Source organism: Rhineura floridana, chromosome 3 (genome assembly GCF_030035675.1).
Source record: "Rhineura floridana isolate rRhiFlo1 chromosome 3, rRhiFlo1.hap2, whole genome shotgun sequence".
Classification (NCBI taxonomy): Eukaryota; Metazoa; Chordata; class Lepidosauria; order Squamata; family Rhineuridae; genus Rhineura; species Rhineura floridana.
The window spans coordinates 124,248,268-124,267,903 of NC_084482.1; the positions used below are offsets into that span (position 1 = coordinate 124,248,268).

At 44.4% G+C, this 19,636-nt stretch overlaps 2 protein-coding genes across 8 annotated transcripts; one reads left to right on the forward strand and one right to left on the reverse strand.

Annotated features, from left to right (window-relative positions):
• Positions 1 to 376: 376 nt before the first annotated feature.
• On the reverse strand, positions 377 to 10,603 carry NICN1 (nicolin 1, tubulin polyglutamylase complex subunit). Of its 4 annotated transcripts, none has more exons than XM_061617730.1 (7): positions 10,380 to 10,603; positions 9,158 to 9,299; positions 8,252 to 8,440; positions 6,150 to 6,263; positions 5,163 to 5,234; positions 4,865 to 4,969; positions 377 to 4,308 (listed from the first exon to the last, which is right to left on the reverse strand). In XM_061617730.1, exons 1-7 carry the CDS (start codon positions 10,508 to 10,510, stop codon positions 4,267 to 4,269), a joined length of 795 nt encoding a protein of 264 aa, XP_061473714.1. In that variant the 5' UTR covers positions 10,511 to 10,603; the 3' UTR covers positions 377 to 4,266. The 4 variants fall into 4 exon arrangements, with proteins under 4 accessions (XP_061473714.1, XP_061473718.1, XP_061473717.1 ...); XM_061617734.1 differs by having other exon boundaries at positions 10,357 to 10,603; XM_061617733.1 differs by lacking the exon at positions 10,380 to 10,603 and adding an exon at positions 10,175 to 10,280.
• A 171-nt stretch (positions 10,604 to 10,774) lies between these two features.
• Positions 10,775 to 19,462, forward strand: GMPPB (GDP-mannose pyrophosphorylase B). 4 transcript variants are annotated; one of them, XM_061617745.1, is made up of 10 exons: positions 10,777 to 10,895; positions 11,176 to 11,310; positions 13,220 to 13,300; positions 15,181 to 15,229; positions 15,477 to 15,619; positions 16,291 to 16,449; positions 16,642 to 16,720; positions 17,300 to 17,427; positions 17,731 to 17,913; positions 18,727 to 19,462. In XM_061617745.1, the coding sequence occupies exons 2-10, from the start codon at positions 11,182 to 11,184 to the stop codon at positions 18,856 to 18,858; spliced, it is 1,083 nt and encodes a 360-aa protein (XP_061473729.1). In that variant the 5' UTR covers positions 10,777 to 10,895; positions 11,176 to 11,181; the 3' UTR covers positions 18,859 to 19,462. The 4 variants fall into 4 exon arrangements, with proteins under 4 accessions (XP_061473731.1, XP_061473729.1, XP_061473730.1 ...); XM_061617746.1 differs by lacking the exon at positions 10,777 to 10,895 and adding an exon at positions 10,903 to 11,032; XM_061617747.1 differs by lacking the exon at positions 11,176 to 11,310 and having other exon boundaries at positions 10,775 to 10,895.
• The last annotated feature ends 174 nt before the right edge of the window (positions 19,463 to 19,636 follow it).

The window sequence follows — 19,636 nt, forward strand, 5'->3', positions numbered from 1 at the left end:
GCCGGCGTCAGGAGATCCGATCCGATCAAGGCAAGACAGGCATGCCAGCGCTGTGACCGAACACCACTCTTGTTCTTTTTAAAGCAAGTCCTCTTAATTCAAAGGTGGGAGTCTTGGCATGACAAAATAGACAAAGGCTGACAGGGTCCAAGATGAGGGTGGATGACCCCTGCTTCGTCTGCTGCTTAAGTGCCGAAGAAATAAGTAGAGCTGATCTCCCCTGGCTCCCAATCTCTTTATTTCTGTACACAAACAAGATGCCCAGATCACACAACTGGGCGAGTGAATGAGACCTTTACACTTCACAGCTGTTTAGGGCTCATTCTGGAAGCAAAACTAATCACCATTCCCCAGGGATGTACAGGGTCAAATGGAACAGATATGCATCAGCATGAACCCTTGCTTACTGTATGGTATAAATCCTTTTCAGTGTACCTGCAGGCATTGCCCACAGACATTTCCAAGCCTATCCTTTCAGCTCGTTCCAGTTTCCTAAACACTGTGTTACTGTTGATTTAATTCAAGCAATCACACCCAAGGAGTTCTGCTTTATTTTCAAGGAGAAATTAAAGTTTCAAAATCTGAACTGCAAGATCAAGGCAGATCCTCCTAAGACCTCAGCTTCCACAAGTTATGAACATCAAAATTGGTTGAAGCTTCCACAAGTTAAGAAAATTAAAATTGGTTGAAGCTCAACTAGTCCGTAACTCAGGTATAAGGTTATGAAAGAATGACAAGACCTTAACTTAGGGTGTGTATGTATATGTTGAATCAGGCCTGCCGAGTCCCTCCAAATGGCCTAAAATTCCATTTTAATCTTGGCACTTTTGCTTTCAGTTGATGGTGAAGAAGTTAAGACATAAGGAAAATCTACTGCTTTGTTCAAATAAAAGTTTCCTAGTGCAATGGGTTTAGGAGAGTAGACATCTTGTAAGATCTTTGCACACTTACTTACTTAAGGGCTGGCTGAGGGGTCCTGGAAGTAGAGGAGCCGAAAAGAGATTCAGAGTTCAAACATTCTGAAGCACAAAGTGGAGGTGAAGAACAACTGTACAGGAACAAATAACACGCTCCTGTTGCTGCGATGTGGGGGGGGGGATTGCTTAGGGGTGTGTGTGTTTGTGTGTAGTAGGATAATCAAGAAGGGTAACGAATAGACTATTTGAATTCCATGCTGAGGCTTGCTATTCCACTTAAAAACAAACACTGAAAAATTTGAGAGGCTCCATCTTGCTTTGTACATTTACAAGTCTTTTAAAATCAGTATGCAAAATAATGGAATGCAATACAGGACATATAGTAATATCAGCCTAGACAACAGCAGTTTTGACAGAGTGCACTAGATATAGCTTGATTAATCACATCAATAAATCTAAAGGATACCACAACCAGTAACAGCTCTTTTGAAATACTCACTTTTCACATTACTGTTTTAAAAATAATAAAGGGATATAGAAAGCAAAGATAGCATTGAAAGGTGGTAGAAACAAAGCAATAGTTCCAAACCCACCAAGGGCAATGCCCCCCCTCCATTTAATATGCATGATGGAATGGTTGGACTGGAGAAATATCAGATTTCACAGAAGTCAACTGGATCACTGGAAGGTGGATCAGTATCTCTCTTCCTTATTTTGCAGGTTATTTGGGAAGTTTGCTTCCAAGCTCTTTCCTGCTTATCAATATCTGTTCCTTCTCTTCTAAGAAGTTTCCATATTTAGGTACAACATTCAATTAAGAATTTGACAGCCTCTCCTTGTAGTCTTTTCCCACTTGCCTATCCCCATTCTGGCTGCTCAACATCAGGCATGAGAAACAGCACTGGCCTGTTTGCTAGTAGTCTTCCTTTAGGTACTGTTATAGGTCCAAAAGTAAGAGAGGTTTCAGAAGTGCATAGGAAGAACCAATATTTTACAAGGCATGTGTGGATTGCACCAAACACACACCATTTGTACAATACATAGATCATTACTTATTTGTGATGCATTTAGGTGAGATAAGCATCCACTGAAAAAGACTTCATGGCAGTAACCCTGATAAAGTGCAATGGATTGCAATAGGGAAGGGCTGCAGCTCAGTAGTAGTTATATGCCTTCAAGTCAGTTATGACTTATGGTGATCCTATGAATCTTGTGGATATATTCATAGGGTTTTCATGGTAAGACGTATTCAGAGGTGGTTTACCATTGCCTTCCTCTAAGCCTATGACACCAAGCGAGGCGCCCTGATACTGTATTCTGAACTTGGTTCTATGACATTGTTTAATTATATTGTTTATTGTTATACTGTTATAGTTTTTTCATGTTTCTGATATTTTGATGTGTTATATGCTGTATTGTACATCGCTCAGAGTGGCTGGGAAGTCAGCCAGATGAGCGTCTAACAAATCAAATAAATAAACCAGTATTCCCAGGTGGTCTCCCATCCAAGTACCAACCAGGCCTGACCCTGCTTAGCTTCCGAGATCAGGCATGTTGTATGGCCGTCTCAGTAGTACAGCACATTATTTACATGCAGATGCTCCCAAGTTCAGTCCCTAATATCTCGTAAGTCAGGCTGAGAAAGACCCCTATCTAAACCTCTGAAGAATGGCTGACACTCAGATAATACTGAGCTAGATGAACTAATGATCTGTATAAAGCAGCTTCCTGCCATCAGGCCCGTTGTTTAAATTTTGCAAAGGCCTTTTGCTGTAAGCAATAAAGTTTATTACACTTGCAATGAGCTGAAGATCACTGTGGCCCTTTCCAGGTATAAATAGAGTAACATAAATAGTTCATAATAAATAACAAAGGAAGTTACACAGCTACAGAAGAGAGGTCACTCCTGAGATCTAATGTCCAGCATTAAAAAAAGTCATCTACACATCCTATTGTAGTAATTCATTTTGTTTTACAGCTTGTTCCATCAGATTACAAATTGTGCACATACTGCAGGGAAGTGCCCCTCACCCCAAGGAAGATGTACTTGTTTAGAAGCAATGTGTGCAAACAGATCTATGTCTGTCAGTGTAAGGCAGGTGTTCAAATATTATCTTTGTAACTATCTTAGCCCTTTGAGAGGCAGTTTAAGACTCACTTTATAGATGGACAGTTGAGAGAAAGTGATTTTTCAGAGGCAGTCTAATAGTTCCTTGATACAGAAGGGATCTGAATCTAGACCTTTACCATAATAATTTATTCACCCGTTTTCAACACTCAATATGCGAGTGTAATAATTAAGTGACTGGAAATCAGAACCTACAGTCATGAATAAGTTAGCCGAGGAGTTGGAAAAAAAGATTGATAAGGTGATATTTAAGAGTATCTAGGTTGTAGGCAATCTGTGTTGCAGCTCAAGCTTATATAAGGCAGCTCTCAAGAACATAAGTGTTCAGGGTTTCTAGCATGATGCAATTTTAATTACTTGAGATGTCTATAGCTGTAGCTGTTAAAAATGACAAGGTACTTCAGGCCTCAGCTAAAAACCAACATGCAGCTACAATTTGACACACAGCACATACTGGCACTTCCATTTTACACTAGGGTGAACTATTTCTCTCCAATTGTGGTCCCTGCTGTATTTTAGCCACAGCTAGGGCCAAGCTGTCAGATCTATCCTTGTATATTTATCAACACACATCCCTCTACAGGAAAAGGTGTGTGTGGGGGTTGGTGATTCTTCAGAAGGCTTATCTTATTGCCACCCATTGATTAGAAATGCTACACAATTACACAGTGTAGGTTGCAAGTGAGGTAGCCGTAGCAGAGGAACCCATAACTGAATTCTTGTTCCCTCTGGAATGCCTGCACATGGATTTGAGAAAGAAAGACCTTCAGGCTTGTCATCCAAGACAGGTCAAGTCATGCCCTTGCCAAAATGAAGGGTTATTCTCTCTTCCCTCCCCCCCCCGGACCAGATTCTAGAAAGTATGCTTGATTTTGCCCCCCAAAGAAACATGCACCAAGCAGCAGGGCTTGTAAAAGCAGAGCAGGAGATGAAGAGCCCAAATAAGGCACCTTCATTTCAGGCAATCCAGCCTTCCAGGGCCCAGAGCAAAATGGAGGATCATGAGAATGTTCTCCACATAAGACGGCAGGAGGAACAGGGTAGAACTAGAGAGCCCCAGAAAGGCCACTTCTATACAGCTAGAAAGGGGAGGATTGGAACATGAAGGCAATGGACTGAGTCCATAATTACTTCCTGCCTCAAGCCAATCCAACAATGCAGGGACGCAACCAAGCGAGTCCAACTCTTAAGAATCTTGTCAGCTTCTAGCCCTGGAAGATCTCAAGTGTAGGAAAGGAGGTTAAGGTCATAGGAGCCATTCACCTGAAACAGAAAGATAAGGGCAATTATTTTTAGTAAAGAGCCAGCAGGTTGGGAACATAGCAAGATGAACATTTCCCCTCATAGCTCCTATTATTTCCAGTAACTGGAGAGCTGGTGTAGTGGGACAGAATGCTGGACTTGCACCGGGGCCAGGGAGAGGGAGGGCTGGACTCAAATTCCCACTCAGGCTACAGGGGAACCTTTCGCCTGTCACTATCTTTTAGCTCAATTTGCCTCAGGTTAAAAATGGGGACACTTCATGCAAGCCATCTTTAAGTTCCATGGAGAAAGAAGGATACAAGATAGAGAGGAATTTCACACTAACTGGAAGTTCCCTTCATTGGAGCTTTCCCTACTCACTGCTGGAGACAGAAGGGCAGACAAAGTGGACCTTCTTGTGTTATGATGGAGGCTCTGTGGGCAGCAAAGGCTGGGTGAAGTTGTCTTCAAGATGGGGGAGAAGCCACTTTACCCGTATTTGCTACACTTGGGTTCTAAAGGGACTGCAATGAAGAACACACTCCAGAACAACAAGCAGAAGTAATAAGAAACTAACATCAAAGCGCCCAATCCTTGCTGCTGGCTGACTACCTTGGAGCATCTCGGTTAGAACCCACATTTGCTGCACTTCAGAAGACACTTTGTCAGCATCAGGGAGTCCCTGAAAGTGAAGAATAGTTACATTCAAACGGGCCATTTCTCCCCCACTTTTGTTGTTAGCACACCACATCTACTCAAAAGCCATCTGCCACTGGGAGTCTATCAGCAAGTCAGTAACCAATCCGCTTTGTGGCTCCTCTCACGGCAACACACGTTTGCTAAAAGGAGGCCCCAGAGCCAGCAACAATACTTACATCATGTAGGTTTGCTGGCCGTTCCTGAGGAGATGGATGAGAAAGCCAAGCTGGAAAGCCTTTTTGTGGACTCTAGAAGATAAAAAGAGGCCCAGAGCAGAACATTGCTGATGCCTGACAGATCAGAATGTTGCAAGGCATGCACACATGTACACGTGTGCATGCGCACACACACACACACTCCACCAATTTAATCTCACAGAGAAGGCTCCTTACAGACAAATATTTACCTCTACTGCTCCTGGGAAAGTGTAGAATTCACCCTCGCAAACTATTAATACTCTTACCTCCAAACTCTCTTAGGAGTATTATTTAGGAGACCAGGAGGGTGTTATTCCCAATGTACCCAGAGGTACAGTGTCTGGGATGTTTTTTCCTCTTCTGGATTGCTCTAAAGTCAGCTTTACAATTGTATCTGCCAACTGGTTAAAAACATGGATTAGTATGGGTCCTATGTACACTGAGGGGCTCTAGCAGCTGCATTCATTAGCCACACCTAGGATGTGAATTCTATAGCACAGATGTTACAATGAATCTAGAGGGGAAGAACCAATAATACACTTGTTCCATGGGTGACAGAGATGCTAGATTGAAGGTAGGATGAATTCAGTGAAGATCAATTGAATCACACAGAGAATATTCAGGGCAAGTAGCTGAAGAGGTAAGGAAAATTGGCTCCCCTGAAGCTTAAAGCTAACGGCTGGTATAAGCTACCTCCATCAGAGATGAGAAGAACTGAAGCTGGCAGCAATAAATCAGAGGAAGAGATCTAGGTGTAGCATCTTCTCCAATTCAGATGTGTGGCCTAACATTTTTTTGGGAGTAAAGCACAGAGAGCTTAAATTCAGCCAGCTACCAGGTCCTAATCTGTCTCCTGAAGAATGCTTCATCCAACTTCACTTCACACATATCAGCAAGCCGCTATAAAGACCCAGAGAACAATGGTTATAGAAAGACAAGGTGTTTTAGGAAGGGTTGGGTAAACACCTTCTGACCCCCAGGGAAAAGCTGCAGCTCCTCAATGGTGAAATGCAGCCATACTGGAGATGGTTGGCGTAGGATGAGACGCATGGCAGCCACCCGGTCCACATCACAAAGCATCTGGAAAAAAGGAAGACAAAGCATTATTGAAGCAGCTCCACCTGCAGAATTAAATAAACTGGTAATGATACTAAAGCACCAGATAAGGGATGGCTAACCCATGGCAGCCAGACGGTGCTGAACTCCAAATCCCCTCAAGCCAGTCCGCATGGTCAATGTGCAGGGATGATGGGAGTTGCAATCTAAAAATATCTGAAGAGCCACAATTTAAACTCTCCTACACAAGACGGTTAAAGAACATGAAAGGGTGTAGGGATTACTCCTATTGATTAGCCATGAATGGGACTAGAGCAGCACACCGTAACAGGTTAGGGCAGTGATTACTGGATTGTTGTGGGGCAGCAGATTACGTGTTGATTAATTATTATTATTTATTAAACTTATTAGTTACTTGTTGCACAAAAAGGTTTCCAAGCGACATGTTTATGTTTTTAAAAATGCTGCAAGTAAAAATATGTTATAATATAGACACATTCACACAAAAACACATGCAAGCCACAAACATACATACACACTCCCAACAGCAGCAGCAGAAAGCAGGTGCCCTCTTGGTTAATTTATATAGAGACGGACATTCATGTACAATGGGGGTGGGAAATCGTGTTGAACCTATGGGCAGCATTCTCTTCTGGGCAACCTTCCAGGGGCCTCGTGCCAGTGATGGGTGGGGCCAGAGGCAAGAGTGAGTACAGCAAGAAATGTAAGTTTTACCTTTGTACATTAGGCATGTTTCTACACTTGCTTGCACACATCTGTCTATCCTCTGTCCAAGCAAGCCAGACTCAAGTTTGGAGGGCTGCATTTGGCCACCAGGCCTGAGGTTCTCCACCTCTGATGTACAGCATCCCCTTTAAAGACAAGGCTCAATACCTTTTTTGAAAAGAAGTCTTGAGTTACACTGTAAGATTTTCTAACAACTTCTCCCTTGACAAAAACAACAGTGAAGGATTCCAAACAGGTTAGAACACATTATCAGCAGTACCAGGAATGAAAGCCAGGTCAGGCTCTTCCTATGGTCTGATACATACACAGTTCAATTCTCAGAGTGTTCGACCTTGTAGATCTAGTAAAATCTTGGCTCACCCATGGACTTACTGGGTGGATTCAAGCATATCACCATTTCCATGCCTCAGATTACCAAATTCCTTAGTTAAAATCAGACTTGGAATGATATACCTCAAAAGTTTATTGCAAAGACAGAAAAAGATAGAGGCTGCATATTAAAAACACTATAGAAAAATAATAAAAGCAGAAATTCATTTTGCCTATTACTTTGGGATTGCACAACTGTTACAACAGTCAATCCTTTCCCTCATTTTATCTAGCAGTAAACGTTTACTTAAGGAGCTCATCAAAACTTCAAGAGTACTAAGCTGTTGACTAGCATGACTGAAAATGGAGTTTCACTGGGATCCTTATGATTAATGATTTGTTTTTCTGAAAAGTGTCAAGCAATAAACAGCACTTAAGTTCAAAAGCACTTGGCTCTGCACTTCTCCAATGCAATGGCTAAAGCTCCTTAATGAGCCTCACAGGAGCTTGGCCAAATCAGTGTCAGTAACAGTCAGACCTAAAAGGTGATGCATGGGACAGTAAGAGCATGCAGACGTTTAGTTTTTTTGAGACATCCTAGAGAGGTAGTCTTGTTAGTCTGTTACAGCAAACAGCCCTTGCTGATCCCCTTATGTTATCCTCTGGCACGCTAAAGAAGAAGTGGGTAACTTGTGACCTACCAGATGTTGCAGGACCATAACTACTGTCATCGCTAACCACTGGCCATGCTGGCTGGGCCTGATGGGAGTTGGAGTTCAACAACTTCTGGAAGACCAAGTTCTGTACCCCAGCTCTCTTCAAGGTTTACTAAGCTGTAATGATGCAACCCGGGGGGGGCAGGAATGTTGTGCAGAGCAGAGGTTGCCATGTCAGACAGGAAACAAGTTATCAGAATGAACAAATCAGCTATATGCAATGCCATCAGAAATTCTGACCTGATGTCTGGAGAGAGAGAAGTAATCTTGGGATCCTTCTTCTGTGTGAGGGTTAGGCATCAAGCAGTAATTCTGCAGACAAGTAACCCACTTAGAAGGACTTTCATTCCCACCACCTGCAGGGTTTTGGCGCTGCACTCGTACTGTCATGAAGGCTGTGTAGTAGTTCTTGAATACTATTTCCTGCAACTGAAATAAGAAGTAAGCAGAGTGTTTGAAGCCATAGCACAGGGTGGGCAACCTAAGGCCTGGGGGTTGAATGTGGCCCTTCAGGACTCCCTATCTGGCCCTTGAGACTCTTCCGAGGCTACAGGCCCTCCCCTAAACTGCAATCCCTTTCTCCTCACCAGCCCTGCTCTGTGCCCTCCTCAGTTGTTCTTGACTGGTTGAGAAGTGCTAAAAATATATATATGAAATAAAAAGTTTCCTTAAACTGTGAGAATACCTCTTGCTTGCCTGGATGGAGAAATGTGTGTTGCATGCATCCATGCAGAAATCTCTTTGCATGGCTAGAATCTGTTGCTCTGCTCACTTTTGCTTCTGCCTCTACCTACCACTGGCATGTTGCCTCCTTCCCATCCACCAACATTGCCCAAGATGGAATTTGGCCTTGGGCTTAAAAAGGTTCTCCATCCCTGTCACAGTAATACACATATACTACAGAGGATAGCAGTATGAAGAGAGAACCACCATGAATTCCTCTTTTTGTGCTCACCCTTACTGCAACCCTTTAAGGAAGATCACTATTTTAATCTCTAAATTACAGAAGTTTGCCTATAGCTACCAAATGTGTCAGCAGAGGTGAGTTTGGAAGCAGGCACTTTCTGGTTCACAGGATACCTTCTTGGTTTCTACCCCAGCTGTACAGTTAAAACATGATCTGACAATTGTCAGCCCTCCACTTACATCAATGGTCTGTGAATGCGGGAGCACAACATCAATCACCACAACCCCAGGCCGGCCTTGCTCGGTTCTCATGTCTCCCACTTGCAGTGTGACTGGGCTCTTGATAATGCAAGGAGCAGGCTCGTGGGCCATGGTCCCCATGCTGGAAGAGAACAGTGGACTCAGTTCAGTAGCACACAATAATTACAACCCCACCTTCCTATGCTGAAACATCAGAAACTCCCTTCCTGCTAATGACCACAACATATACATTTGGCAGTTATATTCCATTAGCACAGCAAGTTTTGCAGATCATCCCATAGTAGAATGACTTTGCTTCTAATACCTGACACTGCCTCCTACAAAAAGCTCATGTTTCAATAAAACCAACTAGGCTACAATCCTATGTGCTTTTACTTTGAAGTATACCACATTGTACTCAGTGGTAAGAGCGTCTGCAGAAATATTTCTAGGTGTATGTGTGGGGGGCAAGATCTAAGAATTGTTACTGCAGATCATTGGCAACCCACTCCACTCACCATTACATTTAGAAGCACTCCCCCTCCCCTGCAGACACCCTTGCTCAGTGGGACATACTTCTGAGTAAAGATGCAGAGTCAAGCTCCTCTAACATGTTACAGAACTTAAAAAAAAGTTTTAGCAATCATAATTTTGTCCACTCCTCCTTCCCCTCTCATCAGGGAAGGGGCTGTAGCTCAACGGCAGAGCATCTGCCTTGCATACAGAAGGCCCCCAGTTTTTGCATACAGAAAGTCCCTGGCATCTCCAGGTAGGGCTGGGAGCGAACCCTGCCTGAAAGCCTGAAGAGTCAATGCCAGTCAGTGGAGACAATACTGAGCTAGATGGATCAGTGGTCTGACTCAGTATCAGGCAGCTGCCTATATTCATTGACTTCCTTACTGTCAACAACTCAGCTCGCTTCTATGCTTAGCAAAGCCGGCGCGACCATAACAAGAGGGCCACACAGTTCCTGGTGAAATCCAAGGCAAGCAAGAGGCAACGTTAAGGCTCACACACCAGCAACGGATCCATCACCCGTGGAAGGAAGCGGCGGCAACGCGCTCAGGTCCAGGCCCTTCCACAGCCCACCCAGTTCCATTGTCAACTCCAGCGCATCCCTGGGACTCGCCTGCGTGCTTTCGCCACTCCTCCCTCTTTCTCCTATCGACCTCCCACTTCAAACTTGTTGTGGAGCTCACTAGGAAGAACGATGATGCTTCACCTTCTGCGGCTTCCTCTCACACACGTTAGCAAGAGCAATGCCACTACAAACATGGCAGCGTCACACGTCATGAACGTTACCACTACTATAAAGAACGGGACAGCACAAGCCTTTGTTGCTAAGGCTCCCATTACATCGCGCACAGTGATTACGTTTCACTCAACTCCAGGGGCGGTACTAACACAGGAGGATGAGTCTTCCGAAGGGCGGGACTTTAACTTGAAACCGCCTTACTAGAAACGTGTCAAGAAGCAGGCTGCCATGGCGCCTTTATATGATGCAAATCGGTCGCGTTTCTAATCTGTCTGTGTTGCTATGGCAACGAGGTAGCTTGCACGCTGAGTGGTCGACAAGAACGACGACTCTCGGGCGCCATTGGATGGCTGGAATGCTTGGACACGTCAGATGCATTGATTGGTCAAGTGATTAGAAAGGGAGCTAGACGGAGATGTCGTGCAGGCTAGTTCTACCTACCGGGGTCGAGGAGGAAGCACTGCACGGGGCCAGGAGCAGTAGGTGAGCCTGCGGGAGGGGCGTGCGGAGCGGTCTCGCCGGCTTTGGCTACGTGCAATTGAATCTGGCTCTGTTGGCTGACCACGTAGAGTACCGATGGCTTGAGACGGTGGTCGGGATCTGAGCTCCAGAGGCCACTGGCAAGTCTTGCTTGCTGGACGGGAGAGGGAGGGGCTTTCGTCTGTCCGTAAGCGTGGCTGGTAGAGAAGAGGAGCGCGCAGGGCACGGCTCAGATCTCCCGAATCTTAATCCGACGTTGCACCGTTTACTTCCCTCCTTTCAGATAAGGATGAAGGCGCTGATCCTGGTGGGAGGCTATGGTACACGGCTGCGGCCCTTGACACTCAGCATCCCTAAGCCGCTGGTGGAATTTTGTAACAAGCCTATCCTATTGCACCAGGTGGAGGCTTTGGTGAAGGTAGGACTTGCCACCAACCTGTGTGTGTGTGTAAAGGCGAAGGCTGTCATCAGTTTAGAGGAGGAGGTGATTGAGGGTCCTTTTTTTCTTGAAGAAAGCACTGAGGCTTTTAAGACAGGCTGAATGTCAAGCGGTGAAGCTTTTGCTGTTGAGTACCTTCTTGTGGGGGAAAGCTTAACGTTTTGAATTTCTGCCCATCTCACAGCTGTTAAGAGAAATTTTGTAAGGAGAAAAAGGGGCTGCTCTCCCACACATATTTGGGAATGCACAGCTTCATGTGCTGTGCCTCTGCTACATGTACACTCTAGGCATCTCTCCAACTCTTTGATAATTGAAAATAAATTAATTTGCCTTACCATACAGAGAAATGGGGATGGATGTGCATTTTGGATATCTATAGCTGTGGAAAGTGGCTTGTACAAATTGTGTCACAGACTGGTAAGTTCAGGCAATAGTTTAGGAATTTAGGAATGGATTGTATGAATTCTAACTGCTATATTGCTGATGTGATTGCCTTTTGCTCAGCAAACTGAATTGATGGAAAGATGATTACAGTGTTCCCCTCTGTGCAAGTCTTGTGTGACTTCCCCCTATCTCTCCTATATAAGCACGATCTCTGTTCCACTTGTTGGCATTATTGTGTATTAGATTTATTAGTTGCTTGATACTCAAACATTCCCAAGCAACTTACACAACGTTAAAACAAAAACAAATAAAACATAATATAAAACATAACAATAAACAGCAACAAAACAATAGCAACAGGAAGGTTTGGCAGCATATTAAAATAATACATCATCTCAGTCTATGAAATGCGTGGGAGAAAATGTACTTTTTCACCTGGCACTGAAAAGATGACAATGAAGGCACCAAGCGGACCTCACTGTGGAGCATATTCCATAGATTAGGAGCCACAACTGAAAAGGCCTTCTCCATTGTAACCATCCTCCGAGCCCCCCTCAGAGGGGGGACCTGGCCTCAGAGGAAGAGGGCCTCAGACAAAGATCTAAGGGTCTGGGTAGGTTCATATTGGGAGAGGCATTCCAAAAGATATTGTGGTCCTGAACTGTTTTCAAAGGCAGCCTTACATAGAGCGCATTGCAATAATCCAACACTGAGGTTACTAGAGCATAGATTACCATAGTGAAGTTATCCCTGTCCAGATAGGGTTGCAGTTGGGCCACCAGCCTAAGCTGATGGAAGGCACTCCGTGTCACTGAGACCACCTATGCCTCAAGCGACAGCAGTGGATCCAGGAGAACCCCCAAACTTTGAACCTGCTCTGTCAGAGGGAGTATGACCCCATCTAGAGCTGGCTGCACACCACTCAGCCGGTCAGAAGAACCACCTGTCAATAGCATCTCAGTCTTGTCTGGATTAAGCTTCAGTTTATTAGCCCTCATCCAATCCATTATCGCAACCAATCACTGATTCAGCAAATCCACTGCCTCACTTGCAGAAGATGAAGAGGAGAAATAGAGCTGTGTGTCATCAGCATACTGATGACAACACACTCCAAAACTCCATATGACCCCATTCAGCAGTTTCATGTAGATGTTAAACAGCATGGAGGTCAGAATCAACTCCTGAGGGACCCCACACTAGAGAACTCACAGAGCCAAGCAATGCTGCCCAAGAACCACCTTCTGGAGCCAGCTGTCTATGTAAGAATAAAGCCACCCCAATGCAGAGCCCCCAATACCCAACTTGGACAGTCCCCCCAGAAGGATACCATGGTCGATGGTTTCAAAAGCCGCTGAAAGATCAAGGAGGATCAACAGAGTCACAGTCCCCCGTCTCTCTCCCGAGAGTTACTTTTGAGTTTTATAGATCTGACACCTAATCAGCTCAAACAGTTGTATGAATAGTCCTGGTGGCTAGGAGTTATACTGTTCCTCTTCTCTGACAGGCAGGTGTAAACCATGTGATTCTTGCTGTCAGTTATATGTCAGAACTGCTGGAGAAGGAGATGAAAGAACAAGAGCAAAGGGTAAGTGTTTTGAGACGATCAATTCCCAGGCTGCTTTTGAGCACCTGCTGGTTTGGGATCCTATGGCAGGCACCCATCTAAGCAGGAGTCAACTCTGTCCCTTCTACAATTGCTAGAGTATTTTGTCTTACTGTGGATGAGCTCCTACCAAAGCTGGTGGCTCAATTATGGCTATGGTCTGAAGGCACATAAGGCCAGCTCCCTGCTGAAGCTAAGCAGGGTCAGGTCTGGTCAGTGTCTGGAGAGGAGACCCCCTGGGAACCATATGTAAGCTGCCTTGGGTTTCTATCAGGAAAAGAAAGGCGGGGTATAAATGCTTAATAATAATAATAATAATAATAACCTTTCCTAGTATCATGCTGCTTCCACAGAACATCCCAAAATGAATTTATCACTAATTCTAATGATCATCTTTCCAGTGCTCATGAGGTAGGGATTTAATAGTTAACTTTATTCTTGGAGCTTTGCTTCTGCAAGGAAAAGAGCATGTGTTGGACTTTTCTGAGGTAGATATTATGTCTATGCTAGGATCTTCTCTGTGCGAAACTCAAATGAACTATAGTGTTCAAAACTATGAGTTTTACAGCTATATTTTATACTGTCATTTTAACTGAAGCTCACTCAGCCAAACTGAACACATACAGTGCAAGTATATCAGTAAATGCTGTTACACTGTAAAAAGCAGGGTGTAGCCTTTTCTTGGCACCAGTCCATATTGCTTTTCTGTAGCTTCCTGAAACGGAGGGTTTGTGAATTCAGTTTGATTGGCAATACCGGTTAAGTTAGTGTTGGTAAAGAGCAAGATAATTTTCTTGGAGTAAATATTCATCTATACTAATACACTTTTCCACCACTACTCTCTTTTTATAATTTTATATGCTTCACTGGCAGATTATTTTGGCCACAAACATTCCCATTATTTTCAAAGAGATGGCATCTATGTTCTATAACTATTTGAAGAAGTTTTTATGTGCATCATATTCCAGACATTTCAGTTTGAACTGGTCAGCACCCTCTCCATTGTTACATCGACTGTACAATCTCATCATCTTGGGCTTCAGGTGTGCCTTGTGCATAATGGCTTGGATTCTAAAATAGGTTAATGAAAGGAATTTGACAGAAGAAAAGCTTCCTATTTCCCTCCTCCCACAAACAGCCACCTGTGCCTCTCAAAAAGTCTCTGGAGAATAGGAGGATCATTTTGAACAATTGTGGAATGGAATGCAGGAGGCTTTGGGGGGGAAAAAGAGATGGAAAGCTTCCATGAACTTTCTGAAGTTATCTTGTCTTAGGATTCAAGCCCAATTTGGGGCAATTGATAACAGCCCTCCATGCCCCATCCCTCTCCCTAGGAAGATTTTTCAGGGAGGGGAGGGAACAGGAAACTTTCCTTCTGTGAACTTCCATACATTTACTTACCCTAGGATCCAAGCCACTGATTCCAAACTCCTCTTTATAGTTGTGAAAGCAGTGACCACTGTGATCCCAAGCACACCCAATTTAAAATAAGTTCTGTTGAACTTGTACTTACTTCCAAATAAGGGTGCTCACAATTAGGATGTTAAACTGATGGTACAAATGTGGATGATAAGGGGGCAAGGTAGAGTCATTTCATCTAATTTATGCTGTTTATTTGCTACTTGATTAGAACAGGTATTCACAAAAGCTTTGAACAAAGCCAGGGAGTCTCCAATCTGTAGGTCACCATGAATTAGTCATTGAAAAATATTAATATGATTATCTTGTCCTGTTAGAGAAGATGCATGAAAATCTGGTGACTGGGGATGGGAATTATATGGCAAAACAGTCACTGGCACACATACTCATTTGGGAGTGCTCATCTTGTAATACCATTTTTCAAATTCTACTTTGTTTCCTAGTTGGGCATTCACATTTCCCTGTCGCATGAGAAGGAGCCACTGGGCACAGGTAACTGATACCACCTCTTCTCTGTGGTGTGGCAAGGATTTAGGGGGAGTAAATGTTGGATCAGAATCTAAACTTGTGACAGCCCTGAGTGTGCTGGTTTTATGTAGATGTTGGATTGGGCACCACTGATTGTGCAGGCGCTATATATGATGAAACGCCCTGAAGGGGTTGAGCAGTGCAGGCTGGTTATGGTCGTTGAAGGGCTCATGCATAAAGTGAACACTGATACCTCCGCTTTCCACTACAGCTGGCCCCCTGGCACTAGCACGGGAGCTGCTGACTGAGAATGCAGAGCCTTTTTTTGTGCTCAACAGTGATGTGATCTGTGACTTCCCTTTCAAAGACATGGTGCGTTTCCACAGCCATCATGGAAAAGAGGGCACCATAGTGGTAAGTACCTGAAGTGGATCCACTGCATGCTTGCAATGCTCTCTTGCAGGAGTGGTTAACCTATGGCCCTCCAGAGGTTGCTGGACTACAGTTGCCATTAGCCACAGCCAGCATGGCCCATCATCGGGGATGATGAGAACTGAAATCCATTGACATCTGGAGGGCCAAAAATTAGCCTCTCTAGTCATTTGGACTGCCTGTTGATCTTTAGACAATCTTGTTCCTACTGGTTGTGAAGCTGCCAAAAATCCTGGAGGTCAGTAGACTAGCTGGGGACATAGGAGCAAAGAGTTCCATCGCTTCCACCAACTCTTAATGCTTAGTGAAAACTGTAGTAGTCAGAACAGAGAAAAACTACTTTAAAAAAACACAAATCCGTCTTACAGGTATGAGGCCTTCCCCTGTTCAAATGTACATCTTTCTTTTGAGATGACTTGCATCTCTACATCTTTTTTCTGTCTTCCTAATGCAAAAACAAGTGAAGGTCTTTAGTGTGAAGGTAGCCCTATCCTACCTTTTCTTTTGCTCAGAGTCCTTTTTAAAAGACTATAAAAATGGGATCCAAATAAAAATAGTAAACTGTAGCACTTCATATGAGCTCTTTCTCTGTGATGTGGCTGTCTGTGCCTTTTGACTCCATGACTGGATATGATGCTGACTTTGCCTTGCAGGTGACCAAAGTAGAGGAACCCTCCAAGTACGGCGTAGTGGTGTGTGAATCAGATACTGGGCGCATACACCGCTTTGTGGAGAAACCCCAAGTTTTTGTTTCCAACAAGATCAATGCTGGCATGTACATCTTAAACCCAAGTGTGCTGGAGAGGATCAAGGTATGAGGCAGGAAGGGTGGAACAGGAACCTTGCGCAGGGCAGACCGGCTAAGATGCTTGGGTTGTGGTTTTAATTGGGCATCTCATCCTTACCTGGTTGTGAGATTAGGAACGTTGATGTCCATGGGAGCTGTGCATCTCTAGCTCCTACAACATAAATGGCCAATCGGTTGAACTCTTGCCTTCTCCTAGCTGCGGCCTACCTCGATTGAGAAGGAGATCTTCCCAGTGATGGCAGAACAAGGACATCTCTATGCCATGGAACTGCAGGGTAAGGGCCATATTCAGGCATATGAAAGGATTTGAAATTATACTTGCATCCTAAGGGGCTCTCAGAACTCCAGGCAGTGATTTTAGGGCTTCTTGAATTGCAGTTAATAAGCAATAAGGTCAGGATGTGGAGATATCACATAATATGCAAGCTGTTTTGACTCCTAGGGCAATGTTTGAATTAAAAGAATTTAATAAAATGTCACTGTACATGCTACCTTTGAGAGTTGGGGCAGCATGTTTTTGAGTACAAGTTGCTAAGGAACAAAAGTGGGAAAAGGCTATTGCTCTCCTATTTTGCTTGTGGTGCTCTCCAGACATTTTGGCCTATAATCCCATTAGCCCCAGCCAGCACCAAAACATCTGGAGGGTACCACACTGGGGTGGAAGGCTGATAGAAGATATGGTAGAACTGAGATGATGGTTATTAGTTACATTTATCAGTTGCTTTTTACAAAAGGAAAAGTCTTAAATTGTCTTGACAAGATAAAATACACCACTTTACAAAAATTAAAACCAGAATAATCTTCAATAGTAAAAAGAAAATTTGTGTCTGATTAATGCAACTTTTTCATTGTAGGGTTCTGGATGGACATTGGGCAGCCCAAAGACTTTCTGACTGGCATGTGCATGTATCTGCAATCTCTGCGGATGAAACAGCCTGAGCGGCTTCATTCAGGACCGGGTTTTATGGGGAACGTATTGGTGGTAATTCCATTCTTGTATTTTGTTGGAGTGAGGGAGTGCGTAGCACGTCAGTAGTGGCCAGTCCAAAACTGGTGGTTTATTGGACAAGAAAACAGCAGATTTTGATATTTTTAGTCTCCATCTTGAGGATCTTTGTATTTTCAGTCCCCGTCTTGGGGACTAAAGCTGCATGGGAATGTTGTTGTTTCCCACCTAGTTTCCTCTCCTCTGAGGAGGAAGAAGCTGTTTCTCAGCTTGGAGCTGGAAGCTGCTCAGGAAAACCCACAAAACTCCTTTTCATGCCAGTTTTCTCTCCAACTTCAGGACCCGACTGCCAAGATTGGCTCAAATTGCAGTATTGGTCCCAATGTCACCATTGGGGCAGGAGTGGTGGTAGAGGATGGGGTTCGGATCAAACGTTGCACTGTTCTGAAGGGGTCCCGTGTCCGCTCTCATTCCTGGCTTGAGTCCTGTATCGTTGGCTGGAGCTCCTCTGTAGGCCAGTGGGTGAGTTATTGTACAGAGCAATCCTAATCCTAAACTTTCCTTTTTCTGCCCTTCTGTTGACTCCTGTGGGGTAAATATTAGTTACACCTGCAGTTTTGGTGGTGTCAGTTATACTGAGCTCTGTAGGCAGGACCAGTGATGAAGGGAGTCGGGATGCAGAGTTGCTTTATCTCTCTCCCTGATACACCTATTTGCTACCCTTGCCTGGCCCCTTTTTTGCTCTCTACCCCGGCATAATTTATGCCAGCAGGTCTTTCCCTCAGCCAGGCAAAGTCATTTACAGCAGCTTAAGGCCAGCTGAGTCGGGGTGGGGAGGGAATGCCAGATCCTAACTTCTCCCAGCCTGTGCATTTGGGGGGGGGGTAGGGTTGCATTGTTTTACAGTCCTGCATGTCTGTTCTTTCATGCACATTCACACTGTGGACACATACCTTTGGGATATCTCTGTGATTATCCTCCTCATTGTTTTGAGAGCCACTTTCATGACAATGGAGGTTGCCCCATAAACTCCCACTTTAATATCTCCTTTCAAAGCTGCTCTGCACAAGAAAGTAAACTTTAGGGAACCTCTACAGGTACAATTATCCTGATACCTCATTCTGTCTGCTCCTGGTTTTAATTAGCATCCCAGTGCCAGACAAATGAGATTTAGGACGGAAACTGTTACAAACTGGTCCCTGAGTTACCACAGGACTGTATGATGGAGGCAAGTTACTGTCTTGGCCTACCTTGTAGCACAAGTCCATCTTGTGAAATACTGCTTTTTCCAGCTCAGCAGAGAGGTGTCTAACCATATGCCCTGCTCTTTCTCAGGTACGGATGGAGAATGTGACAGTGCTGGGCGAGGATGTCATAGTGAATGATGAACTCTACCTCAATGGTGCCAATGTGCTGCCTCACAAATCTATTGCCGAGTCTGTACCAGAGCCACGCATCATCATGTAGCAATTCTGGCCATTGAGTGTTGGACCAACAGCGAGGGCCATCCCTGTCTTACTCTTTTTTGAGGGCATCTGCACCCTGTGCCTTAGGAGCAAGGGCTCTTTGCTGAATTTCTGCTGCTGAAATACTAACCTTCTGCTGGGATCCTAGGAGTGTAGCAGAACAAGGACACATGTAAGCTGACTGCAGCACTCCTCAGAATCACTGCTTGGAACAAGGGTAAGGCAGGATGACCTGGGCCAGCTGCACCATCCATTGTCCTACTTTTGGAAAGTGACCCTAATGTGCAAAGGGAAAAATGCTTGCTTTTGCTACACAACACTGAGGTACTGCAGTGGCTCACCAGCTGCAAAAGAACAGTCCCAGCTAGGCCAGGTGAGAGAAATGAACAGCATGCTATGGTATTATTTCAGGGTGACATCTCTCATGTTGCACATAGGGAAGACAGAATGCAATCCTTTTCTATGGAACTCTACTGCCTTACAGAGACTGAGCCCCCCTCTCTCCACATGGCCAATAGTGATTATTATTCTATTACTATTCAAGAACTCTAGACAAAGCTTTGTCAATTAATGGGAAAAAAGTGAAATTATACTGTCATGAACAATGGGAGTTGTGCTGTATCATTTTTTTTAACCTTTCCTGGGGAACAAAGACGAGGGCAACAGTCCTCTATGGCAGCTCACTTGTATAGCTGCCTTCCTTGCAATTATTCCCATCTTCTATAGCTGCTGTGCCCACCATTTGCCTTCCTCTAGGACAGCAATCCATAACTGGGGAG